General features: G+C 58.3%; 1 protein-coding gene across 3 annotated transcripts in view; it reads left to right on the top strand.

Annotated features, from left to right (window-relative positions):
• Positions 1–11,808, top strand: part of GUCY2D (guanylate cyclase 2D, retinal) — a 52,809-nt gene that overhangs the window by 30,670 nt on the left and 10,331 nt on the right. For 2 of the 3 annotated variants that reach the window (XM_075908183.1, XM_075908184.1), the window contains 14 exons: positions 50–351; positions 908–1,262; positions 2,160–2,244; positions 2,562–2,658; positions 3,300–3,407; positions 4,164–4,247; positions 6,353–6,433; positions 6,656–6,832; positions 8,852–9,008; positions 9,147–9,296; positions 9,565–9,713; positions 10,425–10,588; positions 10,793–10,985; positions 11,465–11,639. In XM_075908183.1, coding sequence (XP_075764298.1) covers positions 50–351; positions 908–1,262; positions 2,160–2,244; positions 2,562–2,658; positions 3,300–3,407; positions 4,164–4,247; positions 6,353–6,433; positions 6,656–6,832; positions 8,852–9,008; positions 9,147–9,296; positions 9,565–9,713; positions 10,425–10,588; positions 10,793–10,985; positions 11,465–11,639 — 2,277 coding nt within the window. The remainder of the gene's footprint in view (positions 1–49; positions 352–907; positions 1,263–2,159; positions 2,245–2,561; positions 2,659–3,299; positions 3,408–4,163; positions 4,248–6,352; positions 6,434–6,655; positions 6,833–8,851; positions 9,009–9,146; positions 9,297–9,564; positions 9,714–10,424; positions 10,589–10,792; positions 10,986–11,464; positions 11,640–11,808) is intronic. The other variant, XM_075908185.1, reaches the window with a different exon arrangement.

Genomic DNA, 11,808 nt, shown 5'->3' on the forward strand with positions numbered 1-11,808 from the left:
TGTCTTCCTCCCCTCCCGCATTCCCTGACTGCCCCCTCCCCACGCACAGTGGTGGTGATGTGCATGCACTCGGTGCTTCTGGGTGGGGAGGAGCAGCGCCTCCTGCTGGAGAAGGCAGAGGACCTGCGCATGACAGATGGCACCTTTGTCTTCATCCCCTACGATGCGCTGAGCTACAGCCTGCCCTACCGCCGGACGGCCTACCCCGTGCTAGGCAACAACACCAAGCTGCGGTTGGCCTATGATGCTGTGCTCACAGTCACCATCGACGCCCCTGAGCAGAGCTTCCGCGAGGCTTTCCATGATGCCCAGCAGGCACATGAGCTGCCGGCTCACCTGGACCCTGCACAGGTCGGCTCCAGCTGCAGGACCCTGGTCTTGACCCTGGCAGGGGCAGAGAGATGAAGGGGTGGGGACTACGACCAATGGGGAACCAGGTGGTAAAACTGTGGTCAATGGGGAGGGGAGATGGAGGTGCCTGCCTGTGGCCAATGGGTAGGTGGCATGGAGGTGCTGAGCCATCGCCAATGAGTAGGTGGGATGGAGGTGCCAAGCCATCGCCAATGGGTAGGTGGCATGGAGGTGCTGAGCCATCGCCAATGGGTAGGTGGGATAGAGGTGCCAAGCCATCGCCAATGGGTAGGTGGGATGGAAGTGCCAAGCCATCGCCAATGGGGAGGAGGGATGGAAGTGCCCAGTTGCAACCAATGAGAAGAAAGAAATAAAGTGGTGGCCAATGAGTCAGCTGATGTATTGATGTCACCAATGGGGATGCAGAAAGGAGTCGCATTGGCCACGGTGGGGTCAGCTGGCATCCAGCCACAGCCAATAAGGATACAACACTGGAGGCCAGCTAGAAGACGTGTGCCAAAATCCAACCCCTGCCCTGCTCCCCCTCTGCCCTCAGGTGCACCCACTCTTTGGCACCATCTACAACTCCATCTACTACCTGGCCAAGGCGGTGGAGCGCACGCGACAGGCTGGCCGCTGGGTGATGGGCTCCAGCATTGCTGAGCACACCCAGGACTTCCAGCTGGAAGGCTTCTGCCAGCGGCTGGCAGCTGACCAGAACGGTGACCCTGTGGTGAGCTACGTCATCCTGGACACTGATGGCAAGGGGAACCGGCTTTGGCCCACCTACAGTGTGGCCACAGGGCCCGAGGGGCTGCGCTTCGTGGGCCATGCCATCCACTGGCCCCACAGCTCCAGCCCCAGCACCGACTCGGGGTGCTGGTTTGTGCCAACTACCATCTGTTCTGGGGGTGAGTACTCGCCATTCGTCCACCAGCCTCCCTGCTTGTTCCTCCTTGTAGGCATTGGGTCCATCTATCTGTCCATCTATCTGTCCAGCCATCAGTCCTCACATCCATCCCCATGCACAACCATCAACTTGTCTCTCCTTCCATTCATTCCCATACATACTCATCCACTTGTCCATCCATCCATCTGACCTCATATACACCCATCAACCTAAACATTCACCTGTGACAACGCACACCCACTTGTCCATCCATCCATCCATCCATCCATCCATCCCCTCTCCCCCACACACACCTGTTAATTTGTTCATCCGTCCTTCCCTCCATATGGATGCCCATCCACCTATGTACCATCAGTTGGTCCCTCCGCCCATCCCCATGTACACCTGCCTTTCCATTTCTACTCATGCATCAAATGGTCTGTCTCTGTCCCATTCCTGCTTGTAGTGAAGGATTTTATTGGCACTAAGAACACAATGGACTGGCTATTTTTCTTTGAGTTGATCTTTATGGTCTGGACACAAAGCCCCCTCCCTTGTGTGACATAGACTCCATACTGATCCTACTCCTGGAGAGTTTCCTTTGGCTGGCGCCTGTGTTTTTGAAGCAGGCGATTCATGGCTCTGCGCCAGCCGTGAATTCTTCAGGTGGCCATGGATTTGCCCAGTTCCATGGGGGAGACAAGAGAGTCCCTTGAAGGTATTGGAGGGGGAGAGGAAGGGGGTTGGGACATGGGAACCCCTTTGTAAGGGATCGTGGGGTAGAGGGGAAACTGAGGTATTCCTGTGTGGTTTTCAGGGGGGAGAGGGAGGGCCGATCCTGAGTGGGGCTGGAGGAGCTGGAGGCATTCCCTCCCTTCCACTGTTAACCTCCCTGCCCCCAATCTTCCTCCTCCTCCAGGGGTGGAACCCAGCTTCATCCTGCTCCTGTTCATCTTGGCTTTCAGCTTGATCCTGGGGGGAACAGCTCTTGCTTTCTATGTCAGGTGAGTGCTAAGGAACCCCCATGCAACAGCCCTGGTGCCAGCAGGGAGCAGCTTGTCCAGAAGGGCCCTAGTGGGCAACTTCCTGCTGTGAGTGAATGGTGTCATTGTCAGCCATGTTGGATCCTGGCCCTTCCTGCTGTGGATTAATGGTGTCTTGTCTGGTGTTGCCACACCCCAGTGCTCAATGTGGGATGTTTTTCTCCCCATTTCCCAAGACGGGCTCCTGAGGGCCTTTCCTAGCAGTTAGGGGGGCAGCACAGTGGCCCTCCCATTACTTTGGGGTCCCCCCCATGTCTCTGTGTTTCTGCGCCTTGCAGGCGCCGGATCCTACATGCCCAGCTCATGAAGGGCCCTGACAAGATCATCCTGACTATGGAGGACTTGACCTTCATTAACACCCAGAGCAGCAAGAAAGTAAGAGGCAGTGGGAAGGGGAAAGGATAGGAACTGCACTGGGGCCAAGGGGCAGAGGCTCTCCAGGTCGATGTGTGGGGTGGAACTGGGGAGGTGGGTCATAAGAAGGGGTTGGGGGTCAGGATGGTGGGGCAAAGCAGAAGGCTGCTGACAAGCAGGGTCACAGATCAGGCCAGAGGGGGGATGGCCATGGTGACTGGGTGAGGGGTGTTTGGTGGTGGCGATCCGTGGGTCAGAGGGAGAGATTCCCCAATCCCCACCCCTTGTGAGGTCAGAGATGTCAAGTGGGGGGGTCACAACCAAGAGGTCAGGGATCAGACACACCCAGCGGAGTCATGGAAGTCATGCCCCTTGGGGTCAGCAATCACAACCTAGGGGGGGAATCACAGCCTGGAGGTCAGGGGTCATGTTCTTAGGGGTCGAGAGCCACACACTAGAAGTCAGGGGTCAGAGACGCGGTCATGCCCTTGGGGTCAGGGGTCACATCCGTGAGGTCGGGGGTATGAGAGGCCAATGGGGGATCAGTGGGCAGCAGGACTGGACCCCGGGAACTGGGTTCAGCAGTTGCAGGCGGGTCAGAGGCGCTTAGAGGCCCCCTCCTCCCCACGCTGGGCTGACACGCTACCCCCTCGCCCCGGCAGAAGGTGGACGACAGCCACACCAGCCTGGCAGGGAAGAGCGTCTCCGACATGAGGAGCTTCAAGAGCCTGGCAGCTGCTCCCGACAACACCAATGTGGCTGTAGCCCAGGTAACCTTCTCCTGGCGCCCCAGCGCCCCTCCCTCTGCGCTGGGGCGGGCAGGTGGCTCTTGGGTCAAAGGGCAGGGCCCCAGGGCCCCCAACCCTGCCAGGTCAATACCCCAGGCACTGCCCCCTGCTGGGCAAATGGCCTTTTGTGTATAAATACCCCAGGCACTGCCCCCTGCTGGATACATACCTCTCCTGTATAAATATCTTGGGCACTGCCCCCTGCTGGATAAATCCCCCCCTGGGCATTGTCCCAACTGGGTCAGTACTCCCTGGGAATTGCCCTGACTGAGTAAATATCCCCTGAGCATTGTCATCTGGTCCCCCTGCTGGGTAAAATTCCTGGGCATTGCCCATGGCAGCCTCTGCCAGGTATATACCCCTTCCTGGGTAAATATCCATGAGTAAGTATCTGCCTGGGCTTTGCTCCCTCCATGCCTCCCTTGGATCCTGACCTCAGCCCCAGGGCCACGCAACCAGCCTTGGGACAACTCTACTCCCCACCTCCATTCCTCCAGCTGCCATCCTTCCCCCGCATCTCCACCACCTCCCAGTGTCCTACTGGCATGCCAATCCGATTGCCGCCTGCTCATTGCAGACCTCCCCTCCTCCGCCTGGACGAAGGTGACCCTCCCTTGCTCCTCCTCATCCAACCCCTTCCCCCCTGCTGCCGGCATTCGGGGAGACCCCCACCGCATCCTCCTGCCCTCCTCTTGCCACCACCTTGTGTGATTGACAGCTGCTTCCTGCCATCCCTAGGGAGATGAGAAGCAAAAATGCAACAGCCACGTCCCTTTCCTCCTCCTTTTGTTTAACAACCAAGGTCTAGTGGCAGCTGTGCAGGTAAGCGGCCAAAGGCTGCCAGGTGCTGCCTTTGGGCTCCCGTGTCCTCCCCCATCGGCTTCTTTCATTCCTCCCTTGCCTCCAGATTTCACTCCTTTCGCAAGGACAGGAGGGAAAGCAGCGGCTATGGCACCCGCTAGCCGCCCCCCAAACCTCAGATCTGCCCCCTCCCTTCCTGCTGAAATCAGGCATGCCACCGCTGGGCCTGGTTTCAATCCCCCTAATGGGCATTGCAGCCATGAGGTGGCCAGACCATGTTGTCCGCCCACCGAATCCACCTGCCCCTGCAGAGGGGGGGAAGTCTCCCTTTGCGTGGGGGTGGGTATTTTGATTTTATTTTTTAATTAGAAGATTGACCTGGGTCCTTAACGCAACTAATTTTTGTTTTGCTTTATTTAAATCATTGCTCTGGGCTGGGGCTGGGGGTGAGGGGTTCAGGATGCAGGCTGCCATGGGGAAGGAGGACTACCCCAGCCCTCTGTCACTGCAGCAGCTTGGGACCAGGTGAGAAGCATCTCTCCAAGGCTGCTGCAGCTCCTGCAGGTGCAGCTGAGGGAAGGGGGCATGTTCCCTGGCAGGGGCAGGTCCAGGTTCCTCTGCCCCCTGTGCGCCCCAGCCAGAGTGAGGAATGCAGCAAATTGTGCACTTTCCATTGGCTCCCTGATGAGGGGGATCAGCCAGCAGTGTTTGTATGAATTGGGGGGAGGAAGCGTCAGCCTCCCCAGCCTTGCCCTCCCTAAAAGGCACCTGGGGGTGAGAGGCTCAGGACTGGGGCAGTCCTAGATGGGGGGAGGGGTGCACCTCCAGCCAGCTCCCTTCATTTGCCTGGTGATTCTGTCTCTTTTCTCTTTGGTTTTATGAGAACTAAGCAATCCCATTGCAGGCACATCCAGGCACATCCCGTTTTCCTGGCACAACCAAACCCTGACCTTGCTTTAAGTTATGATAAGAAGACACTCCGTATTGAATCTGGTGGTCCTAGTTCTTAACGTTTAGGAGGAGTTCTTGAACAAACAGGCACACAAACAGACAGACTCACTCTGTCTAAAATATACAATAGATAGAGTGAGACATGAGAATTTCTCCCAGCGATGCGTCCGGTGTGCTGTAGGGGGTGCCATGGGGAGGTGGGAGTTGGTCTTACCATTGGCTTTCTAGGCTCCACCATGCCAGGCACTGCACCAATTCTGGCTGAGATCTGGGCCTCATTGTGTTGGGAGCTATGTGGACCCTGATGAGATCTGGGCCAATGTCCCCTCCAATCTTTTTCACCCATGTGTGGAGCTTTTCTGTCCATGTGCAGAATAAATTTTTGTAAGGTCACAGAGACATGTGTGAATGTGCACTACCCATAGAAAAAACCTACCTGTGGGCTCTGTTAACCATCTGGGCAGCACTGGAATCTCTTTTGAGTGGAAGCACAAGTGCACAGCTTACAGGGAATGCCAGTCTGGGACCTCTTGTGCCAGGTGCAGTATGTTGGAGCCAGGACTCTTCGGTTCTTTCCCAAGGTCTGAGAAGCAATGGGGGCAGGAGGGTTAGAGCAGGGGGTGGGGATGGGAGCCAGAACTCCTGGATTCTCTTCCAAGCTCTGGTAAGGTGGGGGAGGGGGAGAGGGCTGTTGATTAGAGTGGGTTGTGGAGGGGCTGGGAGCCAGGACTCCTGGCTTTTCTCCCCAGCTCTGAGAGGGAAGTGAGGGCTGGTGGTTAAAGTAGAGGGCTGGGAGCCGGAACTCCTGGCTCTGGGATGGGAGTGGTTTCTAGGGGCTAGAGCAGGGAATGTCTGGAGCAGAGAGGAACAGACAGCCAAAGGTCCCAGGGCTGTAATCGTAGGAGGCAGCCCCCGTCCCTCCACCCCATACTTGCAGCATCTCTGCTGTCATCTCCCCACCATTGGAAGGCCTGTTTTCCCTGCCCTTTGCATGGATGCCCCTGCTGGGGCCAGCTGGACACCATGAGACAGGATGGGGTGTCTGGCTTCTGACACTGCTGTTGGTTTAACAAACCTGGCTGGTTCCAGTCCCTTCCCCACTTCAGCTGGCTTCAGGTTTCCTCCACTCGCCTGGCTCTGGGGTTACGGGGGTGCTTTTCCATCTCCTTCTCTAGGGTGACTGGGTTTGGCTCAAGAAGTTCCCCGGAGACAAGCACACAGACATCAAACCGGCCACCAAAACCACCTTCTGCAAGGTGAGTGTGAATGACAGCAGGTGAATGAGTGTCATGGCTACGCTGAGACAGGAAGCACTCCCCTGCCTGGCCACTGAGTGCCGCTGCTGCTCCAGGGCTGGGACGCACCCTGTGCAGTCCCCTGCAGGGCCAGCCACCGGGTGCTGCTGCTACCCTGGGGGAGGGCATATTCCCTGTTCATGACCTTGCCTGGCTATGGGGTTTCCCTCTTCTCTGTCCCAGCTCCGGGATCTGCGGCATGAAAACGTGAATCTCTTCCTGGGCTTCTTCTATGACTGCGGGGTGTTCGCCATCGTGTCGGAGCACTGCTCCCGTGGCAGCCTGGAGGACCTCATCCGCAACGAGGACATGAAACTCGACTGGATGTTCAAGTCCTCCCTGCTCCTCGACCTCATCAAGGTACGGCGGGGAGTGAGAAGGCAGGGAGCCTGCCTTAAGAGGCTTGGGGTGAGGAACTGGACCTGGTGGGGGAGGATCCTGGGAGTCTGCTGGCAAGGGAATTGAAGGTCATGGGACATCGGCAAGGAGGTGTGTACGTGTGTGGGGGAAGGTATCCGATTTCAGGGATCACCACCCAGAGGGGATCCGGTTCAGATGACAGATCTGCTGAGAGATCCACTCTCAGATCTGGTGGAGTAGGCCAGGGAATCCAGCTGCTGGCTAGGATCTGCTGCTCCAAGGGTACGGGGAGGGGATGTCATGGCCATGTGGTCCCGGGGGGAACCCCCTTCTGTGCGACAGCCCCTTCTCAGGGGTCCAGTCCTGTACAACAGCCCCTTCTCAGGGGCTGTTCTCTAGGGGAGCCCCTCCTGGGACCGTGCCTTTCTGAGCCCCCACCACGCCTGCCCCTGCTGCGTGGGACCCCTCAGTGAGTCCACTCACTCTGGAATCTGGGCGCCTCCACCCTCGGAAGGCACAGAGCAGCCCTGTTCTCCAGTCCGGTGCGACTCTCAGCCAGCGTAAAACCAGAGGGTTTATTGAGCATTGAACACAGAAAAAACCTCAGACCTGCAGGCTTGGCCCCCCACAGCCCAGCATGTCGGAGTCTCCCCTGCAGCCAGGTGGGCTCTGCCTGCTCCCCCTGCCCAGTCCCCCTTTCCCTGCCCCAAAAAAACCCTCCTTATATTGGAGCCTCCAATATCCCTTTGCAGAAGCTCCTCTCTCCTCCTTTGTCTTGTGTCTGGGTTACCAGTGTCACCTGGGTCCCTCTCTCCTCTCCTCTCCTCTCCTCTCCTCTCCTCTCCTCTCCTCTCCTCTCCTCTCCTCTCCACTGCCCCCCTGCCCATCCCCCCCTCCCTCTGCCGGAGCCAGCTGGGCAGGTCCTTGGAGACTTCTCTCCACAGCCCATTGTCTTCCCACTGGCCACATCCTGCAGTCTGAGCTGGGTTTCCAGTTGGAGGGGGATTTATTTTCAGGGAAATCCCCTTGAAGAGAGTCTGCTGCTGCTTCAGGCTGGGTCCTGTCAGGCAGAGGGCTGAGCAGAGGGGATCTGTGGGGATCCCAGGAGAGGTCTCAGGAAGGGATCCTGATGCTTAGAGCACTTGCTAGAGGGGATCTGCTGGGAGATTCAGGAGAATCCACTCAGAAGAAGAAAGGGATTTATTTACTCCAGGGGCCTGGAGGCTGGAGTGGATCCACTCCCATTGGTGGGTTCCAGGGGATCCACTGGGCCATTGGCCAGAGAGGTCTACTCAGTGATGGGATCAGACAGAGCCAGTGGGCTGCTCTTCTGACTGGAGATCTACTGGTACAACACAGAGACTGGGCAAGGATCCCCATGGCCAGTCAGAACAGAGGGGAGGAATCTCTTGGATCGACACAGGGTTGATCCATTATCCACTGGTACAACACACTGGGCAGAAAATCAAATGGCACTAGAGCTTTTGGCCTGACCATAGGGATTGTTCTTGCAGCTGATGAGGGGGTCCATGGGATCTGCTGGCTACACACACTCAAGAGCCAGGGAAGCCAGTTGGTAGATCTAGAGGTGACAGAAGGATCTCTTGGGTCAGGGAGGTGCTGGTAGGGATCCCCTGCACAGCCCAGTGCAGTAAAACTGGACAGGGGATCAAGTGGATAGACCATAAGACTGGGGCAAATGGATTGATTGGACCAATCAGGTTGGGGGATCCAGTTGGACCTTCAGGTTCAATAAGGTGATCAGACCAGAAACCCACTGAGTCGATCAGTTGATTCTGCGGATGGATCCGCTGGACCTGCCAGCCACTGCTGCCTGGGGGTTCACTAAGAACACAAAAACCGCTCGATCATGGGTCAGTCAGAGGGATCCACTGGATCGCCCATGTGGCCAATCAGGGGCTTTGCACAGAGTGGATCTCAGTGCTGCTGATGGCACCGGGGACCAACCTGCAGAGGAAGCAGTTCTCACTCCTCTGGCTCTCGGTTCTCCCTCCCCAGGGGATGAAATATCTCCATCACCGGGAGGTGGTGCACGGGCGGCTGAAGTCACGAAACTGTGTGGTAGATGGGCGCTTTGTGCTGAAAGTGACGGACCATGGCTACAACGAGCTGCTGGAGGCCCAGAAGATCCCACATGAACCGCTCAAGCCCGAAGGTGATGCTGTGCCCTGGGTGGAGTGTCTGGGCTTGGGAGGGAGCATCTGGGTCCTGTGTGGGGATAGGTTGGAGGGATTGTGATGTGGGGAAGGGAAGGGCTAGAGGTGACTGAGCTGTCTCTTCTTCTTGGCCCCAGAGCGATTCTGGACGGCGCCGGAGCTGCTCCGGGACCCGACACTGGAGCGCAAGGGAACCTTCCGCGGAGACGTCTACAGCATCTCTATCATCATGCAGGAGGTGATCTGCCGCAGCACCCCCTACTGCATGCTGGACATGCCGGCCAATGGTACGTGGCAGGGAGGGACTACGCCCCCATCTCCTTCTGCTCCCCTCTCCCAACCCATCAGTCCTGCCAGTGCCACACACTCCCAACCCACAGCCCCTGCCAGCCCAGCCCTGGGCTCCCTCCAACCCTGCTGGTGCACCTTACTCCTGACCTGTAGCCCCTGCCAGCCCAGTCTTGGGCTCTCCCCGAGTTCCAGTGGAGAAGTACTTGGGGGTGGGACAGGGTGAGTAGGTGCCTGGGGTGACTGTGGGTCTCCTCTTGTGGGCAGAGATCATCCGGAAGGTGGAGAAGCCGCCCCCGCTGTGCCGGCCGTCGGTCTCGGTGGACCAGGCCCCGATGGAGTGCATTCAGCTCATGAAGCAGTGTTGGGGCGAGCAGCCAGAGCGGCGGCCGACCATCGACCAGATCTTTGACCAGGTAGCCAGGGGTGCCGGAGTCAGCATGGTGCCATAGGGTTGGGCGACAAGGGGTGCTGGAGTCAACCCAGTAGGTTGAGGGCAGACAGGAGGGTGCTGGCCCTGGCCCTGCTGACCAGGAGCAGAGCTGGGGGGAAGAACCTAGACACTTGAGCCAATAAGGAGTTAGGGTGCTAGAACGGGTTACAATTGGCCACGGGGTGCCAGAGCTGGTAGGAAGTGGGGATGTTGCAGCCAGTGCCCATGAGGAGCAGGGATGTTAGGGCTGGTGGGTGGCAGGGATGATGAAGCCTATGGGCAATGGGGCAGAGATGTTGGAGGCAGTTGATAGGGAGTGGGTATGCTGGAGCCAGCGGCAATGGGGAGCAGAGATATTGGGCAGTGGAGCACTGGAGCTGGTTGCAATACAGAGTGAAGGAGCCAAAGCAGGTATTTTTTTGGGGGGGGAGCAGGGATGCTGGAGCCAGTGCCCATAAGGTGCAGAGGTGTCTGAGTGAGAGCTGATAAGGAGCGGGTATGCCAGAGTCAGTGCCAATGGGGCACAGGGATGCTGGAGCTGGTGGCGATAGGGAGCCGGATTACTAGAGCCACTTCCAATGGAGAGCAGAGATGCTAGAGCCAATGGACAATGGGGATGCTGGGGCCAGCAGTGATGGCGTGCCGGAGCCAGGCAGAGTCACCTCTCATACCCCCTCCCTTCACCACCTGGCAGTTCAAGAACATCAACAAGGGCCGGAAAACCAACATTATCGACTCCATGCTGCGCATGTTGGAGCAATACTCCAGCAACCTGGAGGACCTGATCCGGGAGCGGACGGAGGAGCTGGAAATTGAGAAGCAAAAGACGGACAAATTGCTCACCCAGATGTTGCCTCCGTGAGTCCCAGCTGGGGAAGGGAGGGGAGTTGGACAGTGGGGCAGTTCGGGAGCCTGGAGCCGTCCATCCAGGTGGGAGGTGTCTTGGGCGCCATAAAGGACAGACTTGGGGCAGGCCCCAGAGAAACCACGTGGCACGGCTGCTGGTTGGGGCAGGGGGCTAGCAGGTTGGTCCCAGCCCCACTGATGCCCCCTGTGGCCCAGGTCAGTGGCGGAGGCACTGAAGATGGGGACACCGGTGGAGCCCGAGTACTTTGAAGAGGTGACGCTCTACTTCAGTGACATCGTGGGCTTCACAACCATCTCGGCCATGAGCGAGCCCATTGAGGTGGTTGACCTGCTCAATGACCTGTACACCCTCTTCGACGCCATCATCGGCTCCCACGACGTCTACAAGGTGCTACCTCGGTTCCAGCATGTTGGGGGGAAGGGTCCCAGCTTGGGCGGCAGAGCCTGACACAGGAGATTGAGGGGCCCTGAGATGGGGGGCAGTGTCTGGGGGGGCAGGGGCCCTGACATGGGGAGGGAAGGATCAGGGAGTGGCCCTACCAGAGGGAGGTGGAGGTTGGGGGCAGGGATCCAGAGTCCAGCCATGGAACTGGGATTAAAGGGGGGAACAGGGATTGGGGACTCCCAGAATCAGGGCAGTGGTTGGTGGCACAGGGTGGGGGGATTGGAGGCCCCAGCATGGGTGGTACAGGTAGGTGAAAGTGAAAATTTCTGGCAGGGTTGGGGGGAACCCAGCACTGGGTGGTGGGGAGCAGGGATTTGGGGGCAGGACTGGGGAGTTCAGGTGCTCCAGGGGTTTTTGGGGGTAGGTGTGGAGTTCCCCACAGGGTGGGAACTGTCTCCCCATTCTGACTCCTCTCCTGGCAGGTGGAGACCATCGGGGATGCCTACATGGTGGCCTCGGGGCTACCGAAGCGCAACGGGAACCGGCATGCGGGTGAAATTGCCAACATGTCGCTGGACATCCTGAGCGCTGTCGGCTCCTTCCGCATGCGCCACATGCCCGACGTGCCCGTCCGCATCCGCATTGGCCTGCACTCTGGTATGGTGTGGGGGAGCCCTGGTGCTGGAGGCGGGGCCACAATGCCATGGCTACGCCTCTGCCCCGGAATTTTGCACACACCCCTCCTCCATAGCCACTCCACTCTGTCCTTTGCTCCTGCATGATAGCCACACCCCCTCCATGTACCTCCACCCCTGAGCCATGGCCA

The sequence above is a fragment of the Pelodiscus sinensis genome, chromosome 24 (genome assembly GCF_049634645.1).
Source record: "Pelodiscus sinensis isolate JC-2024 chromosome 24, ASM4963464v1, whole genome shotgun sequence".
NCBI classification, from domain to species: domain Eukaryota; kingdom Metazoa; phylum Chordata; order Testudines; family Trionychidae; genus Pelodiscus; species Pelodiscus sinensis.